The 24,260-nt window shown below is 46.0% G+C and overlaps 1 protein-coding gene across 2 annotated transcripts in view; it reads right to left on the reverse strand.

The window, feature by feature from the left end:
- The window catches only part of Rpap2 (RNA polymerase II associated protein 2), a 61,621-nt gene that overhangs the window by 18,238 nt on the left and 19,123 nt on the right, over positions 1-24,260 (reverse strand). For both annotated transcript variants that reach the window (XM_057772024.1, XM_057772025.1), the window contains exons 8-11: positions 23,229-24,132; positions 20,280-20,374; positions 16,833-16,913; positions 9,168-9,236 (exon numbers count right to left, since the gene is read on the reverse strand). In XM_057772024.1, the coding sequence (XP_057628007.1) occupies positions 9,168-9,236; positions 16,833-16,913; positions 20,280-20,374; positions 23,229-24,132 (1,149 nt within the window). The remainder of the gene's footprint in view (positions 1-9,167; positions 9,237-16,832; positions 16,914-20,279; positions 20,375-23,228; positions 24,133-24,260) is intronic.

The raw sequence follows: 24,260 nt of genomic DNA on the forward strand, positions 1-24,260 counted from the left end.
GGTTAAGGAAAGAGCTGAGTGGGTAGAATTCCCATGCTCAAGCCTGATGTCTGAGTCAGGTCCACAGAGCCCACAGTAGGACACGGGTGCAGAAGTGCCCATCTGTAATCCTGGCACTCCTACTAGAGACGGTGGCAGAGACAGGCGATGGCCGGCGCCAGGCCTGCAGGTCGGGCCGTCTAGAGCTTGTACCACAGCGGCAGAAACACGGTAGAGGGTGAAGTGACTCCCAGTCGTCCCGTCTCCCTGCACCTGTGATAGGAGCATGCCCCAGATGAACTTCCGCGTGCCTCTCTGCTGGCTAAGAGGAGGCTCTGCAGTTAACAATAGAAGTGCCACAAATCGGTTCTGATGAGTTATGTTTTTTAAAAAGGACACAAAGTTGGTAGGTAGGGAAGTAGGGACATGGGAAGAGCTGGGGGAGGGGAATAAATATGATAAATATGGCACAAAACTACACACACATCACACACACACCACACATACACCACACACACACACACACCACACACATACACCACACACACACCACACCACACACACACACACATACACACCACACACACACACCACACACACACCACACACACACACACACACCACACCACACACACACACATACACCACACACACACACCACACCACACCCATACACAGAGTAGTGATTTGAAAGAGAATGTTTTTCAAAGAGTTAGATGTTTGAATAACTGGTTCCAAGTTGGTAGTATGTGGGTTTGTTTAGGGAGAATGGCCTTCTTGGAGGAAGTACGTTACTGGGGGCAGACTTGGAGGTTTCAAAGTTACACACACACCTTTCCCAGTTCACTCCCTGCTTCCCCTCAAGAGTCTGCTGCCTGCTACCATGATGGACTCTACCCCTCTGGAACTGGAAGTCCAAATAAACCCTTCCTTTTATATGTTGTCCTGGTCATAGTGCCTCATCATGGCAACAGAAAAGCTGGCTCACCCTCCCCCAACTCTTTCCAGACCCACCTCCCCACCTTCCAACTTTGTGTCTCTTTTAAAAACTATTTTTTAAAACTGATCAAAACCAATTTGTGGCACTTATATTTTTAAAAGAAGTACCTTCCTCTTAGTCAGCAGAGCTAGGGTTAGTGTGTGTGTTTGTGTGTGTGCACGCACACATGTGTGCGTGTATCATGTTCACACTAGGTATGGTGGCTCCTGCTGGTAACCCAGTACTTTGGGAAAAGGAGGAAAGACGGTTGCTGCTGTGAGTTCAAAGCCAGCCTAGGGGGACACAGATGGCTCAGGTTAGCCCGAGCTAGTACTTATTAAGCCCCATCTCATAAACCTCTGTGTGTGTGTGTGTGTGTGTGTACCTGCATAACTACCTAAAATATGCATTTCTTGTACAAACTCTCAGCAATTAGTATGGAGGGTATAGAAAGAATCTCACTTCTGTTCAGTCCTCAGTGAAGGGGAAAATAGTTCATCTTCAGAATGTTGAAGGCAGTAATAAACATAGTAAAAGAAATAAACCTAGGATTTGTATAGGCAAGCAAATTAACCAGGACAAAAGATATTTAGGTATTCTAAGGACAAAGGAAATATAACTAACGTGTTACAATATTTATATGACCTTGAACACCATTTCTACCTCCCTCCCCCTTTTGCTCATATGGGTATTCCTAGAAGATGAGAAATTACCATTACAAATCTGTAAATCTAATAATGAGCGAGAATATGGATATTTCAGTTTTTGATAAACTGTCACTCTGCACAACCATCCAAAACACCTGACGGAGTCCTGAAGAAAGGGCCACTTGCTGCGCTCACCCCTGACAGAGTACTGAAGGGAGGCCGGTCCAGTGTGCTCACAGTTTCAGTCCATTGCACAAGGGTGAACACAACACCTCTTCTGTGTGGTTATCCCAACAAAAGGAGGTACAGAAAGTCAGACACATACACACGAAGGACAAGATACTCCAAAGAATGCACTCTTGTGTCTTACTTCCTCTGATGAGTTCCACTTCCTGAAGTTTCCAAAACAGCAACAGCAGCTAGAGACCCCGAATACGCCACAGGAGTCTGTGGGGATGCTCACGTGACATTCAATCTCCCGATCCCAAAGGCTCAGGCCACCTCATAGTGCAAAATTCATCTGGCATCCCTCCAAGAGCCCTGAAAGTCTCAACAATTCCAATACTGTTCAAAAGTCCAAGTGTAAAGTAGTTTTCAAGACTAAAAGTACACTCTTAATTGTGAGCCCCCTAGAATAAAAAGTGTTACATATATCCAACAGCACAGGGCAGACTTCTCACCCCACAAGCCAAACAGTATTCCAGTATTCAGAAAGGAGGAACGGGGTCAAAACGAGACGAAAATCCAGCAAGGCAAACAGGAAATCCTACAGCTCTATGTCCAGCATCTGGGGAATTGATGAGGTGCTGTGAGCTCCAACAGGCCTGGCCTGTATCCCCCCAGCCTATGCCTCACTGGGTGTGGCCTGCAACAGCTGCCCAGTTTTCCTGGTCAGATCCCGCTACAGGGGAGCAGGGTCGCTGAGGATGAACTCTGAACAAAATCAGTTTCAAGTCCTACCTCCTATGTCTTGGGAACACATTTATTTATTTATTTAGGCTTTTCAGAATAGAGTTTCTCTGTAGCTTTGGAGCCTGTTCTGGAACTAGCTCCTGTAGACCAGGCTGGCCTCGAACTCACAGAGATCCGCCTGCCTCTGCCTCTTGAGTGCTGGGATTAAAGGTGTGTGCCACCATCCTCTGGCCTCACACTAATTTTGCAAGTGAAAAGCCATGCTGAGTAGGGGGGGGCACCGCCCCTCTTAAAAGTCTTGAGCACCAAATGAAAGGGCAGCTACAGATTAGACCAGAGGCAGAGTGGAGGGAGCCCACCACAAAAAGGCTATTTTCTCCTGGTAAAGTGAAGCTATTTTTATAGATTCATTTCTTTAATTCTTTTTAAATTTGCTCTCATACTAATTTTTGCTTAAAACAATGACATCTGAATTCTACCTCTGGCCCTAGTGAGAGACATGACACCTAAATTACCCAAAAAAGCCCAAGGTTACTACTTAAGGTAGATTTCTGGTAAAGAACTGAGCTACGATTTAATTCAAGCAGACTTGTCAATTACCGACATAGGAAAAGGCCCCAGGAAAGCTGCAGGGTGTTCTAGAGAAGCCAGGAAACAGCAGGAAGTCCACCCAAACAATGGGCCCTTAGGTTACTGCCTGCTCTTGCCCTTGCCCTCAGAGGTGTCTCCTGTTATCCTCAATAAACACTTTTTACATTAGGGTGGTCATTCTGACCCAGGAGCACATCAGTGACATCCCACAACCCTGGCAGCTGAAGCATCCTGGGGTCTTCGCCACATCCTAGGTTCATCCTCACAGCTCCAGGTACAGAGTGTGGGCAGGCTACACCTTGCTGGGTTTCCTAGTCTTCCTCCAACGCTTGCGTCCTGAATGCCGCAGCACCAGTGGATTGTCTACCGTGAGCTCAGGCCGTGGCCAGGTCCCTCTGAGCAGAGGAGGCGGCAGCCGCGGTGCGGCATGGCTGAACTTGGGAAAACAATTCCCGAGGTACAGTTATGGCACCTGCTGGCTTTCTCCTGAGAAATTTGTACCCTGGACCTGCCAATGGGTGGGGTTCGCCCATTCCCAAGAAGCCCCAAAGGCGTCCTTTCTCTCTGTCTTGACTGGGTGCCTGGTTCTTTCCAATGGACTTAATCTCTTTAAAAACTTCAATCTCCTTCCTTCTCAAACTAAACTGTGTTTTGAAATCCTTCTGTTCCCAAGCTTCTTGCTCCTGATTCTCACTGTTAAACTTCGCTAAAAGTCACCAATAACTCAATAGCTATGCCACAACCTGAATGTCATGCATCTTAATGAAACTTCCTCATGACCTTAGACCATCATTTTTCAGGTCGGCCCCAGGATACTGACTCAGTGCAGATGCAGACAGACCCTTTGCAAGGACATAATATGCCTGGCCTCTACTGTCCACATTCCTGTGCACCCTGCCCCTCTGAAGGAAACCATGCTTGCTTATTAAGCTTTGCTTACACCATTCTAGCAGCTCCTCCACGCTGCTTCTGCAAACCAGCTCAAACAGCGCAAGAGCCACTCGGCAGGGTAGGCAACAGCCCACTTCTCCGGGGCCAGCATTCTGTGTTATTTTCTCTTATGTAGTTGCTACAAAAATGACTGACAGGACAATTAAATGGAGGAAATACTTTTTTCCTCACAGTTTTCAAGTTGACTCCATTATGACAGAGCAATAGAGTTCTGGTGGCTGGGAAGCAGGAGACAGAGGGGCTAGGGACAAGACAACCCTGAGTCTGTCCACCCTTACTGACCTACTGTCAGTTACCACTCCTGAAGCTTCCTTCCCCTCCCTCCTTGTCTTCTGCTGGGGACAAGCATATGCCATACAGGGCTGCGGGCACTGCACATGATGGTGACTGGCTGCGAGGGTGAGAACTCGGAAGATCAGCTCTGAAATGCCTGCACACTGCCAGTGACAGCGTGGACCCCTGCAGCTGCCGCAGAAAACAGTCTGGCAGTTTCTCAGAAGGTTAAACATAATCAGTGTATCCAACCAACGAACTGAGAACATGTCCACAGGAGAGCACGCTGGTGCTTGTGAATGTTTACGGCATCACTGTACAAAGGAGCGCCAGAGCAGAAACAAGAGTGATGACTATCACCAGACAACCGAGCAGAGGTGCGCAGTACATGCACAGCAAGGGCGCAGCAAAGGCGTGCAGTACATCCACAGCAAAGGTGTGCAGTACATGCACAGTAAAGGCGCAGTAAAGGCACGCAGTACATCCGCAGCAAAGGTGCAGCAAAGGCGTGCAGTACATCCGCAGCCCGGCACGTTATTTGGCCACACACAAGGTGCTGTCATACGTTACTACATGGACGTTAAGTGAAAGAAGCCAGACACAATCGTGTCTTATGACTTTACTGATTTGAAACATTCACAACAGGTAAATAGATAAGTGGCTATTTGATAGGAAGAGATAAGAAGTGTCGGAAGGAGAAGTCAAGGCTGAAGTCATGTGACATTTCTGTCTGGGGTGACAAAACTGTTCTGTTATTAGACAGTACTGACCACGGCCTAATATAGCAAATACACTAACATGTAGAACTATATAAACATTAAAATGAGAATTTCATGTGTGCATTTTATCTCAAGAAAGTCAAGTACGAAATTCCATAATTATAAAATATAGAAAAATATTTCCAGCAGTCTTTAAGTATGGTCTCAAATACCAAGGTTGACCTGGAATGGTGAGGGAGGTCAGGACTGAGGAACAAGAACCGACACGTCGCTAATGAACCAGCTGTTTTTCAAGGTGCACACAGATTTTATGAGGAAACTGAGTGGCGGGCAAGCTTTAAAAGACAGTTGGGTGAGGGTAAAAAGCTTCAGTCACATCTCTCCACTCGTGCCCAGCAGCCCCCGGGAAGTGGCTCTCCAGAGTACCCATCTGTGAGGACTCCCTAAAGTGACTCCGTGTCCTGATGGCTTTCCTTTAGAGATCATGGTCAAGCTGAACTTGTTTAAAATACCATTTTCCAGGACTTACATGCTACTCCCCGAACGATGGGAATACTCAAAGCTTTTAGAGGGATAAACTACCGAATGGTCTGACTACAAACAGACCACAGTTCACTGGAAACAGCCAGTTCGGATAAATAAAACGAAAGCAGACACTTCTGGAGATGGCCTTGAAAGCTTTCCATTAGAGAAACCAGGGCGCCAGAGCAGGAACAGCCTGTGTCTCTCTATCTGAGAGAGTGAGCAGTCACCTCCTCCCTGGACAGCCCAAGTCTCAAGGAACCTGGCACACTTTCCTCGAGGAAACCCGACCCCCGCTCCAGTGGATTTGTTCTGGACTCTTTCCTTTGGCTGCCACTTTTGGTCGGGACCTTCTCCTAGATCTCTCGCCAGCGCTGGCTCGGTCCTACTCTGCATTACAAACTAGAACTAATGACAGTGGTCCAATCCAAGAAAACCAAAGGCAAAAGAGCACAGGAGTGGTGGGCGGCGGATGATGTCACCTGGGTTGTCTAAGACACTCAGTACCATGAGTATGAGGAAGATGACTGTCAGCCTCTGCTCTGAGTGAGACGGGTCAAGAAGAAAGGAAAAGAAGTGTAGGGAGTTGCGTGCTAGAAGATGCACTTTGATGCAAACTGTTTCCTAATTTGATTGACAAACAAAACTATATAAATACATTAACAGGTTTTATCTAACAGAATACATAGGTTCTAAAATGCAGAAAAGCTAATTTATACACATTTTTGTTTAAAGACATACATCAAAGACTGGTATCTTATTCAGGTTTAATTATTTGGGAAAATCCAAGCCGTATTATTTCAATATGCAGACTTCTCCAGAACAGAATCTAATGTGAGAATAAAGTTTGGTTACGTTTAACTGGACAAAATTATTACTAAGGGTTCAGATAATAAAAATCAGCAATTACTCGGTTATTTTACTGCATTTTCAATCAGTTCTTATTAAAATAGGTCAATCAACTATCAGCATTTGAGTTATTGAAAATCTTTAACACATCTTAAGTAAAAATGCAAAGACATATTTAAGTTTTATTCCTAATATGCTTAGTAATATTTATTCCAAAAGTGATGAAAAGACAGAGCTGTAAATGAAAGGACCCCCAGCTAAGCACAGGTTCCGTAGGATTAAATGTGAAAGTCAAGAGGGCTTCTGAAAACAGAAGAAACATCTACCCAGATGGAAGTCTTCGGAGCTAGTGATGAGGACAGAGAGGCCCCCAACCCCTGATGCTGCAGAGAGCAGGCAGAGTGGCTGGGAACTGTCAAGGAGACCTTGGCAAAGACAAAACTACCAGGTACCTTGTGACATGGGATCTACAGTGGCCAATGACTTTGAAAGAAGCCAGAGGACTTGCTCTAGAAACGGTCAAGCTGTCCACACACTGAAGGACTTGCTCTAGAAACGGTCAAGCTGTCCACACACCAAAAGAACCAATGGCTGGGGGAGGCTGGGTCAAGCTGCAGAGATCAGGGCGTGAGAAACGTGACAGAGGACAATGCTCCCAGCTGCCATTTTAAGACTGCATATGGGAAACTTAACACACATAAAAAGTGTACAACTGAATCCACTGAAGTTACTTTTCTGAAGGGTTGTCATACCTAAGCCCAGAGGTCAAATGGCACAAAAAAGAACAAGATAATGTTGTCAATATTTTTTGTCACATGGTGCCTATATTAAAAACAAACATAGGTTTCCTTAAAAAAATTTAGGTTTTACATTTTTGTGTGTGTATATTTAAGGTGTATGGTCTTGTTTGGAGGCATGTACATGTTCATGCTGGTTAGCACGTGCATACGTGTGTGCAGAAGTCAGAGCTTGATTTTAGCTCGGGGTCTGCTCGTCTTCCCCCACTCACACGTGCAGTGAGCTCAGAGTCTGCTCTGTCTCCCCCCACTCACATGTGCAGTGAGCTCAGAGTCTGCTTGTCGTCCACACCTCCCCCCCACACATGCAGTGAGCTCGGGTCTGCTCTGTCTCCCCCCCCCACACATGCAGTGAGCTCGGGTCTGCTCTGTCTCCCCCCACGCACACCTGCAGTGAGCTTGGGTCTGCTCGTCTCCCCCCACGCACACCTGCAGTGAGCTCGGGTCTGCTCTGTCTCCCCCCCCACGCACACCTGCAGTGAGCTCGGATCTGCTCGTCTCCCCCTATGCACACCTGCAGTGAGCTCGGGTCTGCTCTGTCTCCCCCCCACGCACACCTGCAGTGAGCTGGGGTCTGCTCGTCTCCCCCCACTCACACGTTAGAGGGACAGATGCTGCCACACTGACTTCCACATGGGTGCTGGGGTCTAACCCCAGGTCCTTATGCTTGCTCAGTGGGCATTTGGCTGACTGAAGCAGCTTTCCAGCCCGGAGCTTTGTTTTTACCTGGAATAATTATATGAATTTTAATAGTAGATTTTATTATTGTGCTTCTCATGCTTCTTTTTATTCTTGCTAAACATTTTGGAGATGTGGCAGTAGTATAGGACCTACTATGTCTTCAGTTGTAGTAGCAAGGTTCTGAGATTACTGTTCATCCTCTAACATGTCAGTCCAAATACTCTTCCCTCTTGGCATAATAAATTACAAAAGTACAATTAATTGTCTATGAGCATTTATTACCAGGCATATGATACTGTGGGTAAGCACTGTTACTGATGTTTTCCCTGTCAGTGACCAAGGTATTTACACATTTAATAAAGTAGAAAAACGTTTTAAAAATTAATAAGATATTTTTCACGAACTGCCAATTCAACTGGAACACTGAATAGTAGAAATAACAAAAGATTTGTTCTTAGGGCTGATTAAAAATTTATATCAGAGCATTCAAGTAAAGTTATTTTCTGTGTTCTGATTTAATGAATCATATGAGTTGTATCTGGTTGGGTGACACAGATTCGGGCTCACTGAAGCCTACCTAATCCTTCCCACACACCTGGGGATGGTAAAAACACACGGCAGACCAAAGTCAAGGCAGGGGGAGAGTGTGGGGCTGCAGCCGCCCTGAGCTGAGCTGTGAGCATCCCTATGTCAACTGCCTTGGGCTTCAGTGACCTAACACGCACCAGCAGCGACAGAGATGCAATCATAATGATCTCAAAAATTTCTTCCAATTCATGCTGAAAAACACTACACCTAATGCCTTTAACCCTTTTGAAAGAGAGCCTAGAAACCACCAGTGGCGCCTTAAAAGGTGAGTGGGTTGAAGTGTCTTATATATACTTGTGTAGTAAGTGTTTACATTAGCTCCTTTAACTGTTAGATTCTAAAATGTACATCTAGAAAATAAAATGTATCCACTACCATTAAAGACAAACTGTCAATAAATGAGATATATGAATACACGTAGAAACACAGACACGAGACAGTGTTGCTCACTCGGCGTTAGAACAGGCATGAACAATGAAATGTATGGGACTGTGGCATAACCCACATATGGGACGTTCTCTAACAGAAGAGAAATAACATTTATGAGGACGGTTTCTTAGGACGGTAGAGATACAAAGAAGCAAACACAGCATCCAAAAACATGGAAACGACATTCTCCAAGACAGTGTGCAAACCTGTGACTGTTCCCGCAGAGATAGAATCCGAAAGAGTTACTTACAATGTCAGCAACACCACAGCGATCAAAGTCCATTCCACGGGCTTGTGGATAATGTTTCGGTTTGATAATCTGAAAAACATCAAGATTTACCTTCAAATTTTAGTTCTTGATAAGAATTATGATTTAATGTGTCAGAGAGGTAGTTCTTATTTTATTTTGGTTTTTCAAGACAGGGTTTCTCAGTATAACAGTCCTGGCTGTCCCAGAACTCACTCTGTAGACCAGGCTGCACTAGAACTCAGAGATCCACTGCCTCTGCCTCCCCAGAGCTGGAATGAAAGGCACGCACCACCACTGCCCGCTAAGAGGCAGGTCTAAACACCTGCTCTGTTCCACAGGGCAGTCAGTGATGTAATAATGTGCTATTATTCAGGGCTTGATCCTGACAGTCCTGGACCATCCTGGCTCTGAGAGTCCAGCCACAGGGAGCAGCAGTCTCCACAGGAAGCACTCTGCCGCACTCTTACACATTACAGCAAAGGTGATATTAGAACAGGATCATGAGGCTCACGAGGAAAGTGAGACCACATTTGTTCAGACAGACACAGATGCCCCCGGCCCACATCAGCACCCGCTGAAGCTAACAAGGGAAGCTGCTCTGACCCTAGCTTTACCCTGTGCTTGATTGGCAGTGGACAACAAGGAATGCCATACTTATAGAAAATGAATGCTAGCTCACCAGATTCAAATCTTGAATATATATATGAGTACCTTCTCTCTCGATATAAAGGCTTAAAGTACTTTCATTTATGTATGATGACCTATGGAAACCTTTAACAAAATACTGCTTATAATAGAGGAAATAAACTGTAGCATACTTAGAGTATTAAACAACCATTAATATGAATGGCCTAGACTTATGTATGCTGGATAATCACTCTGAATGAAACCAAATATGGCGTGGCATCATTTGCATCAGTCAAGAATGGGCAAGACTAAGCACTGTGTGGACACAGCACACGGCACAGAAGAGAAAAGCAAAGACCAGATGGACACCCGCACTTCACAGTACAGGTGCTCTCTCCGCAGACGAACGTCCCTGCCCCCTCTGCTCAGCTGACTTCCCTTTCTTTCCCACACCCCATTTATCCAGGTGCCAGAACAGTGTTTACAGTCTTTACCACGAGTGAAACGTTAGAAAGTTAAAAACCTATCAGTTTGTTTTGTCAATCTGGATTTTCTCTATAGTTTAGAATGTTTTTCCAAATTAATAAAAAGTCTAGCTATAAAAAGGCAGTATAGTATAATAGTCCGCTAATGTGGATATTAGCCCAGCTCTGTCATTTAATGGAGTTACAGACTCCAACACCTACTAATAATATAAAATATTAAGTGAGGTGTGGTAGTGTACACCTCTGATACCAACACTGGAGATGCAGAGCCCAGGGAATCTCTGTACGTTTGGGGCTAGCCTGATCTATACAGCCATTACAAGTCCAGTAGGGATATATACACACACAAAATCCTTGTCTCAAAAACAACAAAAGCAAACTGAACCAAACTTTGAAGAACTGGTACAGAAAGCTCCACAGAACTTTCCTTTGTACAAAAGGCCGCCAGGTCCCTCTCCCTTCACCCACCAGCGGGCTCCCACACAGCTGAGCAGAGAGGTCCCTCTGCTCAGTTTCCCCTTCCCTCCTGGCATCATCCCAAACCTCCAAACCCTGGGTACCCCGGGCTCTTCTCTGCAGACACTTCCTTCAGGTGATACTCCCTCTTACAGCACCAAGATAACTAGGGCTCCAACCTTCTGCTCTAGCCTGGACCTCGTCCCTGCCTTCCAGTTTCTGCTTCTGGTCTACTCGGCACACGTGACACACGCGCACATACATTCCTCACGTTCTGGCAGGGGCAGGCTTTCCTAGTCCCAACCCCCAGTTTCTCGGCTCTTCACACAGATTTTTCTCCTCTTGCCACCGCTCACTTCCCCAGGCTTACCAGCATCCTAAACGTTCAGTGACGATGTCGCTCTTGTTCACAGGCTTCACCTTTAATTTTACTTTATAAGCATGTGCGGTGTGTTTCCTGCACGTGTGTCTGTGCACCATGTGCATGCAGTGCCCACAGAGGCAAGAAGGGGGCGTCAGATCACCAGGAACCGGAGCTACAGATAGTTGTGGGGCACCACACGGGCATTAAGAATTGAACTCAGGCCTCCAGAAGGGTGCTCCTAACACTGAGCCAACAACCCAGCTCCATTTCCAGGTTTCTTAATTTTTTATTTTTTAGTGTGTGTTGAGTGTGTGCCACAGTGCACATATAGCGGTCAGAGTACAACTCCCTGGAGCTGGTTCACTTCTTCCAGCTCTGTGTGGGTTTCAGGGATCAGAATCATGTTCAGAGGCCGGCGCAGCAAGTCCTCCTACCTGCTGAGCTCTGTCGGATGATTCCATACAGTAACAGCTCCTGACCTTACTCGGATGCGCCTCTCACTGCTGCCCCCTCCCATGAACTAAGATGGAAACTTTCTCACATACTGGAAACTGAGAAGAATGTACGGCTACACACTAATACATTACACCAGGACATGCATACGGCCCTCAGGCAGGATGAAGGTCCATGAGATATGGGCTTTTCTGTTCACTGTCGTCCTTTACGAAATAACATGGAACTCAACTCAGCGCATAACCACGAAGAGCTGAAATGGCGAGAACAGTGTGATACAGCTACTCCTTTGGATGGGTCTCACTATGCAGCCCTGAGCTAGCCTGGAGCTTACATAGAGTAGCAGGCTACTGCCTCTGCCTCTGAGTACTTGGATCAAGACGTGCACCATCAGGTCTAAAATTCTGGTTTTTGTTGTTAAACCTCTCAGTTAACATACAGTTACAATTTCATGAGTTCCTCTGTCATTCAGGAAAAGCAAACGTAGCACGTGTGTAATTTATAACATTGCCCCAGGCACCAGGGAAGCACAGTGAGAGCTGCCTTAGTCACTTTCCTATTGCCATGTTTCCTATTGACAAGTTCAGAGGGCAAGGCCATGGACACCATGGCAGCGAGCAGGCAGCAGGCACCCACGGCACTGGAGCAGTAGCTGAGAGCTGAGAGCGACATCTGATCCCCAAGTGGGGAGAGAGGGAGTCAACCGAGAACAGCCTGAGCCTACCCCAGTGACACACCTCCTTCAGCAAGGCCACACCTCCTAATTCTTCCTAAACAGTTCCACCAACTAGACACCAATACTCTAACATATGAGCCAGTGGGTCATTCTCATTCAAACCACCAGAAATCCTGCTTTTAGCTCGCAGTATTTCTATTACACTAGCAGACCAGAAAAGTTCTACTTGCTTTCGTAAAAGTTCTACTTGCTGATCCACAACCATCTGTAACTCCAGTTCCAGGGGACCAATGCCCTCTTCTGGCCCTGGGTATTAAGCACATGTTAATTTAAATTTATATACGTTTAGAAAAAAGTCTTGATTCATCACAGATAAAATTTAAAGAGGATTTTAAAGGAAGAATAGAATAGGATTTTAATTCGTAGCTGCTCAGACAAGCATCTTGACCAGCTCGATTGGAGTCTTTCTGTGCTGTGAGAGACCAGTCCTCCGATTAGTTAGGGTTCTGCTCAGACAGTAGGATAGTTTAAAAGCCCCCTAGGTGATTCTGGCGTGCAGAGCTGAGAGCCTTTGGTGCCTGCGTAGAGAGCTGTGCACCACTCCACCTGCTCTGTGACCCAAGGTGGGCTGTGTCACCTTTTCCCACTGTCAGTGTTCACTGAGAGGATCTCTCCACGCTCCACTGCCAGCAACAGGGCATCTTCACAGAAGGAATCAGACTACAGAGTCACACTTTCTCCCTGGGAGCCCCTGACATTTCCTTGAAGGCAGGGAGGAAACTTAGAGTTTCCTCTAAGACTCCGACCCACAGGCTTTAGAGGGAAGACTATTAAAAATAACTTACTCCACATCAAGTTTGTCTTGGAAGCAGAATTCTACAGAATTCTACCAAAATAATGTTTACGTTGGGGCTTGTTTTTCACAGATGGTATTAAATTTCAAGCATCTGTAAAAGCAGAGAAAGCAAAAACAAAACTATTGTACACTGCTTCTTTTTCTGACAGCAGCCACCTCCGGACCAGCCAGGTTTCACTTTGACGGCCTCACATTTACCACCACCCCTACTAACCGGGATGATTCTGAAGTCTTACGTGAATAAGGGAAAAAGAAATTGGAAGGATCTGGATGCAAAACAGGGATGAGAACGTGACAAGGTAAATTTGTACAGCATGTGGACAACTCAAAGGCTCCGCATGCCTGCAGCCTGTTTGCTAGGTGAAGAACCACGTGTCTCTCGTCCTGCTAGCTCAGGTGATGGGTAAAGAAGTTAATGGTAGATTCTGTACCAAATCACCCTCAGTAATCCTGCCGGCCTCTTTACTGGTTCTAAACCGAATACCTTTGGAAGCCCTCAAGTATACCCCAGCTGCTCCTTCGATCTGTGTGTGAGGAAACCAGACCGACTCAGACTGGACACCAGGAAAGCTGCCAGTTCAGGGAATGGAAGCCGCAATACAAGTCAAATGACTTGAGGGCTTTTCGTGTGCTCTTAGAGGTCAGACCTGGGCCCCAGGCACGCCAGCCACACACTCCACCACGGAACCACAGCCCAGTCTACAAGGCAGACATCTATCTATATCTCAGCTTTACTATCAGTTCTTCATGAGGGTGTTCCTGAGATAGCTTGCAGAACTACCTCTGTGGCCCTTTCCTCAGGTTTGTGTGTGCATAGCGGTAACAGGATCTACTCTTAGCAAACTCTGAGCCCACGATAGAACGCACGGGCTTATGCATCTGAATGCCTGTTCAGGGTCTAAACATAGAATAGACAGAGATTGTTGAGTAAAGTATCTGCCTGGGGAAGAGTTAAGCTACAGGAAGAGGTGAATAAAGAAAAAACGCAAGGCAAATGGAGGGAAACACCACCTGAGAACAGACCTGGCCTGACTCAAGTTCCATTATGGAGCTCACAGTCTAGCTCCATCTAGTGAATCAATCAGACACAGTATGACATCACCGCATTAGTCCCTCAAGCGCAACTAAATTAAGTTCCCTTGTTCCTCTGCCTTTGTTAAGATTTGCTGAGAACCAATTCATGTTTATGGAAAATAGACACATATCACAACATTTAAGATACGGTACAAAGGTAGAATAGAGAGGGCGAGGACCCCAACCCGGCAGTGAGGACCCTGAGCCAGCAATGCAGACATAGCAGTGAGGAGCCAGACGCGGCAGTGCGGACCCCAATATGGCACCGACGACCCCATGGTGCTAATTTCTTGGCGAGGGGATTGAACCCACGGCTTTGAATACACTAGATAGGCGCTATAGCCCTGAGCTACACCTCCACCCCTAAAACAAGTTTCACTGTCTAATTCTGAAGTAAAGGGCCAGAAAATCAAGTGCTGTGGTCACTGACCTAAAGCAAATAAGGGCTGTTGTTGGAACCATGGACAGACCGTCATAAAACCCGTTGGCCCTGCCCTTTATGATCCATGACCTTCCCTCTGCCGAGAGGCTTGAGATCAAAACCGAATGGCTGGTTATGAGCTGGGAGAGGCTGTTTTACTTCTTACCTGCAACCGTGAAATGGCAGTACCATTGCTTTCAGAAATTAGGTAACTTGGTAAAGCCCGGCATGTGATGAAAACTGACTTCATGGGTTGACATCAGCCAGACATTATTACCAGTGCCGCTTCCAGAGACCAGCAGTGGTTTCCAACACCAAACACCCACGTTTCCATGGATGTACAGTAGTTACAGAGCGACCCTACAGTTACTTTGAAACTACAATCTGAATGACATCAGTAGCCCCGCAGGAGTGAGAAATGCTGCCTGTCCGACAGCACAGTGTGACTAAGGCACCACGTTCCATTATTTAACTGAAATGCCAACCTTAGACGCAGAGGGAAAAGCGGTGTTTGGTAGTGTTCAAGTTGGAACCCAGTGCCTCATTCACACTGGGCGCGCTACAAGGTCCCCTGAGAGGACATGTTCCTAGAGCTCTTCTCAAGTGACATCATCAGTTTGCTCAGAACAGCGATGAGACGCCCACTGCCTGAGGGACATGCAGGGCAAATCCTTAGGAACCAGCGAGACTGTTACTAAGACACTCCCTGAGAGGCCAGAAGAAATCCTCAATCCCAGTGTTCACACACCACGGACTTATATCCAAACTCACCACCCCTACACAGTTCTGTTTCCCCTCTTGGATGTATGGTTCTATTAGAGACATAAGATGCAAAGGGTATGTTTCCATCATGAACAGGGATACAATAAAATAAAATAAAATAACACCCCTGAGTTGTGTGATATTTGGCCTGGACGCTCTTTTTCACAAAGCATTTATTCAAAAGGTCTGTGCCAATCTATAGACCATTCTCGCATCCCTGAAGTTTTGTGATCAATGATCTTTAAGTTGTATTGTCTCTGAGACAATGACAATCATAACCATCAGTAATTAGAAAAATCATATTATTCAGGTTTATTTTTAGACATTCACATATGGCCAACCCAGGGAGACTGTCCTCATGTACATGTTTTTATCAATCAGGAAACTCTCAACTGCTCCTCTTTCCACGGAGAAAATCCCTATTCCCTTTCTGTAGCTCTCAGTGCTCCAAGCGTCCCCCACGATCCAGTAAATCACGCACTACCCTCATTGGGTGCTCGCAGGTGAGCCTCCCTGAGGATCAGCCTGTCTCGTGCACCCACAGGCTCACCGCAGAGATGCTCATCTGGGGCACACTTACGGTTTCACTAAATTTGCTGCGAGTTGCTTTGTGTCCAGAGACAACTTTCCTTCTGTGTGTGTGCACATGTGTAGGGTCATGTTTCAGGTGTCACCCGCCATCTCTAAGGCAGGGTCTCCCTCTGGCCGAGAACTTGCCAACTACCATGGCCGGCTGCCGGCAGCCACAGGGCCTGTCTCCACCTCCTCAGTGCAGAGATTACTCACACACACAACTACGCTAGCCTTTTCGTTTTTTAAAATATTTGGCTTTTGGGGACTTGTGGTTTGAATAGGAATGACCTTCATAGAATCAATGTGTTTGAAGGCTTGGACCACAGGGAATGACACCATTAGGAGGTGTGGCCTTGTTAAAGGAAGTATGTCACTGTGGAGGTGGCTTTGAGGTCTTAGATAATCTCCTTCTGCTGCCTGCAGGTCAAGATCTCACTACCTCTCCAGCACCGTATCTGCCTGTATGCCGCCATGTTGACCGCCATAACAATACGGACTAAACCTCTGAACTGTGAGTCAGCCCCAATTAAATGTTTTCCTTTATAAGAGTTGCCTGTGGGACTCTTCCCAGCAATAGAAGCCGTAACTAAGACAGCAGTGAACTCAGGTCACTGTGCTTCCAAGGCCAGCACTCTGACAGCAGCATCTCCCCATCCTGTAAGTCTTCTTCCTAAATACAGTTTACAACAAGCTAGCCAGAGAAAAATTGGTCAAAATTGAGCCAATAAGGAGCTGTGTTCAACAGGAATCACAAGTACTGTCCAGAGGAGGAGAGAACAGCACCGAGTGCTCCTCCGGGGCAGATGTGGGCCCACAAAGGCAAAGTACAGACCCTCCTGCCTTAGCCTCCCCATGAACTGTGCTGGAGCCAATACAGCTAAAATAACAGAGAAGGAAAATTACAACATTCACACTAACCTGAAAGTCTGAACAAGGCTTTTAAGTTCCGAGTAAATATCGCCTATTGTAATCTGAAGAGGACCCAAAAGTCCAGGCAATCTGAAACGAAAAAACAAATAATTATACATTAAATAAAGCTAGAACACATCTCGGTGGGCAATCCTGCCTCTGGGGTTTCCTGGCCACTAGCAACACAGGTAGAAGCAAGGGTTAAGCTACACTGACCAATGAGATGTCAAAGGAGCATTATCCTAACTCCAGCTGCGTGCGTGTCTGCGCTAAAGCGTGCAAAGCCCTGACATGCAAACCCACTCTGCAGCTAAGGACCCCAAGGGCAGGCCAGTATAGATGCCTGAACACCACCCCCTGTACCAACCTGTCCTCACCTTTAGCTCCACGGTTTTACTACTAAAGCATTAATTACCCTCTGAATAATCACATAAACACTATTCCAACAAACACGAGAAGATGGCTGTAGACACATTTTAGTGAAAACTTGGAGATAAACATATCAGTAGGTGATTTATATGATACATTTAGTAACTCCCTTAAAAAAAACCTTTAAAATAGCACAGATTGCTTTTGAAAATGTAAAATGATATTAGGTGAAAAATGCATATACCACACATTTGAAATAAAAGTACACAATGCTTATTATACACAAAATATATTTAATTCCTTCTAGAGTTTTTTTTATTATAACAGGAAAGCAAAGGAACACACACACCACGTATAGCATATGGAGATGTAGCCTCACTTGCTCTCAAACTTTCTATGTAGTTAAAGACAGCCCTTAACCCCTCATCCTGCTGCTTCCACTTCCCAAGTGCTAGGGTCACAGGAGTGCAGGACCCCTGGCTCAGATCCAACATTTAATATTCTGTTAGGGTTGCTTCATTTTTCTGTCCCTTGCTCTACCGCAGAAGCACTTTAAGGCAGATTCTAACATGATGTCATTGGACCTTAATTTTCACTCATGTTTCTAAATATAAAGGGTTTTTTTTGTTGTTTTTTTTTGTGTTTTTTTTTTTTTTTTTTAAATATACAACCACAATAACATCACTCTACCTAATCACTTACTCTTTCTGGTGTTAAAAGGGGAAGGGTTGGGTAGAACGCTTGCGTAGCAAGCCCTGAGTTCGGTTCTCAACTTTGACGGGGAGATGAAGGTCAGCCCAGAAAAATGGCATTCAAAGTCCTTCTCCCAATCTTCTGCCTCCTCTTTCACATATCCCGATGCTCAACCATCAATCACTTCCGCTAAAACATCTAGAAAATTACTTCCAGTGAAATCCACATCTTCTACCTATGAATCTAAAATGATAACCCATCCCAGCATTTAAAACACGCATAACCAAAGCTAGGTGTGATATTGTCTTGCATTGTATCAGATAGGTGGTGAGATAATGAATTACTTCACAAACGGACAAAATAAAGATTAGTTTTTTTAAAAAAACAAAACAACAGGGCTGGGGAGACTGCTCAGCAAGTAACATGTTTCCCATACAAGCATGAGGACCTTGGGAGGAGACAGGTCTCTCATTGGGCTCAGCGCCCAGCTACTGTGGCCTGGTCAGTAAGCCGCAGGTCCCACTGAGATCCTAGCTCAAGAAACAAAGTTAATGGTTCAATAATATTCAAGGTTGGTTTCTGGCCTCACATATATGAACCTGCATGGATATGAACACAGACACAGATTCTGTACATACACATGAGACACAAGGCAGAATAAGACATACATGCAAAGCCTAACATATGGACACGCTCAATCTATATTAACTTAAACATTTATTCAAAATGTAAACTTAACAGTAGTTCTTCTTCGTGGTCAATATTTTTGTCAGTTTTTTTTTTCCGAGACAGGGTTTCTCCATAGCTTTTGGTTCCTGTCTTGGAACTAGCTCTTGTAGACCAGGCTGGCCTCGAACTCACAGAGATCCGCCTGCCTCTGCCTTCCGAGTGCTGGGATTAAAGGCGTGCACCACCACCGCCCGGCCGTGGTCAATATTTTTAGATTGAACCAAATCAAGATACAATGTCACATCAGGCATGGCGGCACTCCCTCAATCCCAACACTTGGGGCAGAGACAGAGATAAGTAGATCTCTGTGAGTTAGATGGTTTCCTGGTTTATACATAGTGAGTTTCAGGCCAATGATAGTGAGACTGCTTCCAAAATACCACGAACCAAGCCAACAAACCGGCCAACTAAAGATCCCAATACTAATCAGAAAGGATTTCGGGTGTAGCTTAGAGATATTATCTTAAAGTAAGATAGCTGTACTTCCCCTTATATTACCAGTAGTGTTTTATATCTTGGCTGCTCAAAAATATTATGCTTTCAGAAAATGTTTTTCCTCTTTTCAAAATACTAGAAAAGTGAGACTTCTCTGTATACAACTCCTTAAACAGTGGTTGAAACAGGCCATGTTTTCTTGCTACAAGAAGAAAATGTAGGTTTAAAAGTCCAAGGTGGACCTTCTACCTCTGGAAAAAAGACCTGGAAACTCTTTGATTGATTGTCTGAGTCACTGATTTATTTACTTATATTTTTTGGTGCATGGTTTCTCTGTAGTTTTTGGAGCCTGTCCTGGAACTCACTCTAGACCAGGCTAGGCTCAAGCTCAAAGAGATCCACCTGCCTCTGCCTCCCGAGTGCTGGGATTTTTTTTTCTTTTTGTTTTGTTTTTCGAGACAGGGTTTCTCTGTGGTTTTAGAGCCTGTCCTGGAACTAACTCTTGTAGACTAGGCTGGTCTCGAACTCACAGAGACCAGGCTAGGCTCAAGCTCAAAGAGATCCACCTGCCTCTGCCTCCCAAGTGCTGGGATTAAAGGCGTGCGCCACCACCTCCCGGCCCGAGTGCTGGGATTAAATGAGGGTGTCGCCACTGCCTGGCTACTTTTTTGTTTTAAAAAACAAAAGCAAGAGCAGCTTTTAAGTGTTATCTGTGACTGGGCTAATTTAAGAACAATCCTTTCCTTCACAGGATGCTTCAAGCCAAAGTGCAGGTTGAACTGACTGAACTCATGTTCTTGAGTGTGAAGGGAGCCTATGAATATGCGGACTGGCTGGGGCAATCAGGCTGTGGCAGCGCGCAGCGGAGGGGCTGTGGCAGCGCGCAGCAGGGCTGGGGCAACACATAGCACACTGACTGCTCACCACGGACCTGAGGTTCCTAGGTTGGCTGCAACAGCTCTCACTCTCTGCTGGCTTAGGAAGAAGTGGGGTATTTCATCTTTCTACTCTACAGTCTCAATTTCCAAACCCTTTATGATGTCCTGTGTCATCTACAAAAAGAATTTAGTACCAAAAAATATCTAGAAAGACACAATCTTAAAATGGAAATTTTCAAGTGAGGAAACTCATGGAAGTTTTTCACATCATCTTTAAAAAAATTATAAACTCATGAAAACATTCAGTTCATTTAAATCTCTTTCCAAGCCAGAATGACACATCCATACTTACACTTTGCTCAATTTTTCAAGAACAATCCGTCTTCTAATCTGGTTCTGGGAGCTTGAATCAATCAGTGGGAAGCTGGTATCTCGCTGAAACCCATTCTTAAACAAAACAAACAGAAAGATAACCAGGTATTGTTTTCTTTCTATGAGTAGAGCAGTAACATGAAGCATAAACGCTGACTCTTCTACTACAGAAACAGACGTAAGAACTAAAACGTTTAAACCTGAGCATCAGCCGAGTCACTGTCAGGTTGATGAACCCGCCTGGCCCATCCACCCTCTTGTCTCCTCCGTAAAATGCTAAATAATAAAAAATGTACATAATAAATGTACACCTAAGGATTAACATCAACAATTGCTAGAACTTGTGGGAAAGTTGTGTTTTCAGAAAAGATCATTCAAATGAACTAGGAATGAGAAACCCTACTTCGTGTAGACCCACTTCGTGTCTGAATGCATCGCAGAACTAGCGAGGTAGTGAAGAACTGGGGTTGAGCCCCTGGAGAGGGCAGCTCAGGAGAGTGCAGACTGACCCTGGAACAGGTGATTTGTTTTCTCTAACAAACACCTGAGCAGAGTTTTTCTAACAGAAATGACAGATCAGGGATGCCAAACAAGGAGGGTTATGGGTAATACTCTCCAAATGGAGGTCAAGACGTGGAAGGCGCACACTCTAGGAGTAAGGCAGAAGAGGAGAAAGACTGGCTCCTAAGGGCTGTTGCCGTCACCAAGTCGCTCAACTCCCGATCAGGTGATGGTGATGTGGGGCTGAAGAAATCTTAAGAGAATCGAACAGATTCATCCTAGAGGATAACAATATCCTGTATCTCAGGTTGGGTCCTGTGTGCATCAGACTGGCTCAAACTCATGATCCTCCTGCCTTAGCCTTCCAAACACTGAGATTACAGGCATGTATCACTAAGCTCATTTTGCAATATTTTAATATAAAATGTTTGATATCTAATAAAATAAGACAATAAAAACCAGGAGCATTAGTCCATTGAAGCCAAACTCTCAGGGATTCAGATAATGAAATTATATTACTGTTAAGAGATATATTGTATAAGCTACATAAAGTTATCATCTTCAAGGGAAAATGACAGCTGAAAATTCTAGCAGACAATTGGAACTATACAAAGAGCCAATGGACGCTCCAGAACTGAGCAACACACCATTGGGAAGCACTCGCCGGACAGTGGACAGCAGACAAGTGCTCCCAGGTGACTTCATAACCAGTGCCCATCATGAAGTGCATGGCGGGGCTAGCGTCAGGGCCACTGGGCCTCTGACATTCCCTCCTAGGAGGCCTATACCAGAGATTCCAGCCACTATTCCCTCTGGCCTCCTAGCGGCATGGGGCCTTGGTGCTAGCGCCAGGAGCAGCCGCAGCAATCACCCAGTGTGGATGGACTTTCGATGTAGCCGTGGCTGCCCAGCCTCTCAGTGGTCCTAGCATGCTCGGTCTTTCAAAGCCAGACCTGGATGGACTTTCCTTGGATTTGCTGGTCCCTGTTCAAGGTGAAGAGACACACAGCTCATGGGACACAGCCCTGGGGACTCAGGGACTACACTACTTATATAATGGGCATACTCCTCGGCAATCAAAGAATGAGCTACAGGGACACACAATAGCACAAACACATAAAAAACAAACCAAACAGTATCCTAGGAAACAAACTGGACAGCAAAGAATATAGACTGTTCAAATCTGGCAAAAGTAATCTCTTACTGGACAGTAATTCTGAAGAGGCAGTGACGGGAGCAGACACTAATGGCATCTAGTTTCCTCATAAGGAAGCACTTCCTGGTCTGGGTAGCGATGTCATAGGGTGCTCACTGTAAACATTAACCATCTGTACACTTGCTGCTCAATGCCAATGAAAACGCTGTAAAATGTTCCGCAATGGAGCCAGACTTCGGACACTGATTTTTCCTTCGTTAGGCTTCTCAGTGCAAAACTGCAGCAATGGTAGCGTCTATGCAGTCTCTGGAGGACACAGAGTTCCTCCGAGCTTAATGTAAGTTTTGGATGCTGTCTTGTATTGATACTGTGATTGCAAGTATAGGGAAGGATTTGGCACAAGTCTGTAAAGATCGGAGAAATTTCTATATTATTCTATTTCTACCTTCCCTCCCCAAATCTCCAAGCATGTTTTCAATCTTAGGACAAAATCACTGACACCTGACTGTTATCCACTCGTCTCCACGCTCTGTGACGTCCCAGATAGCACATGTGAACACACCTTACAAGGTCCTTCCTACACTCAGCCTCCATGGAGGACGACTTTGTACACAGCTGCTATGTCACACACTCTGGACAAATGCCAGTGGAAGCTATGCAAAGTCCCATTTATGGAGCAGAGACACAAAGAACTGAGTTTTAAGAAGCTAGCAGACGGCCGAGTGGAACTCTATCCACTACTTCCCAGTGAGTCCTTCACACAGCATTCTCATCTGCGGCATTCCGTCTGTGTGCTTGTGAGGTGTGTTTTATACACCTGTGTGTGTTCACGGGCACGTGGAGGCCAGAGGTCAATGCTGCATGTCTTACTCTATCACGGTTCCCACCTTAGCTTCTAGAGAGCCTCTCACTGAATGTGGAGATGTTCCTTCTAGACTGGTGACAGGGCACCTGGAGTCCCCCTGCCTCCGTCCCTTCGCTTGCCTGGCAGTGGGTAGCAGATGCACACCACTGTGCCTAGAGTCATGAGTGCCAGGGTCTGAACTCAGCTCCTGAGGCTTGAGGAGCGAGCACCTTCTCCCATGAGCCAGCTCCCCAGTCATGTCTGTAACATTTCACACGGACACGCTAACCGAACAGTACCTCGGAGAGCATCTGACTACCTAAGCAATCAATCTACCCTACGACAAAGAGCATGAGCCATACGCCCAGATTTGCTTTGCTGAGTTCTCCGAATGTGAGCTGCCTACAAATATCCATCAGAAGACATACCTCTCCTGGGTCCTGCGACTTGGTAGTTTCCTCATTTAAAACATAGCGTCCTCTGTAGAACTCCCTGACCCTCAGATTCAGCATTTCTGTTTCTTTTTTCAAGCTCTCGTAACTTGGCAGTGGCTTCGTGGCCGTGTCTGAGCCTCTAAAGGGTAGTGTCTTGTCTAAGTTGTTCTGGGGTTGGCTCAAGGCAGGACCACAACTAGCAGGGTCACAACTTAGGTCATCTTCATCGAGTTCTTCATCGGCTACGGGGGCTGAAGGCGGTTTCAGGCACACGGAGGCAAGATCTGGGCCATACAAAAACTTCAACGTTTCTTCGGTCTTCCACTCAGTCAAGGTTTCCTTCAGAACTCGAAGTAAGCTTGTCTTTGCGACCTCAGGACCCTGCCCTGGGCCAGAGGCTGACCCAGACCCTTGGTTAGACTTGGCAAATTTGACCCTGAAATGCTCAGCACTCTCCTTGCTTATCCCTACCAGAGTGACTTCTGACACAGTGCGTCTGCTGTCAGAAGCTGACGGGCCAGGTGAGGAAACCTGCGTATTTTCTCTCTCGGAAGGAAGCTCACGGGCAGCCATTTTCTCCTGACCACCCAATCTGCAGTTACCCAGCTGCTCAGTGACATCGGCCACTGCCTGCTCTCTGTGCCTGGAGGCCACTTTCTGACCAGCTTTCTTCTTCCTTATGCTGCTGTCTCTGTGCGGCTGCGGCCTCGTGTTGGCTGCCCTTGGTCCGTGTCCGGGGAGAAGCGAAGAGACGAAGTCTTGCTCATCGTCTGTGGTGTGATCACACCAAGCGCTGGGAGCTGTGGCTTCACTCTGGGCCTCACGGGCACCAGGACCATCAATGTCCGCTGCTGTGACGGCATCACTGAAGAACTGGACGACTTCTCCAGAGCGGCCACTGTACAGGGAAAGACAAGCAAAACCAGTTACAACGGGAAGACAAGCATTCCCAGTTACAGTCTGGAATTCCCATCCCTTAGACACAGCCTTACTTATATTCTCGCACATAGACTCCAGAAGGCTGTA

This window comes from Chionomys nivalis, chromosome 6 (genome assembly GCF_950005125.1).
Source record: "Chionomys nivalis chromosome 6, mChiNiv1.1, whole genome shotgun sequence".
Classification (NCBI taxonomy): Eukaryota; Metazoa; Chordata; class Mammalia; order Rodentia; family Cricetidae; genus Chionomys; species Chionomys nivalis.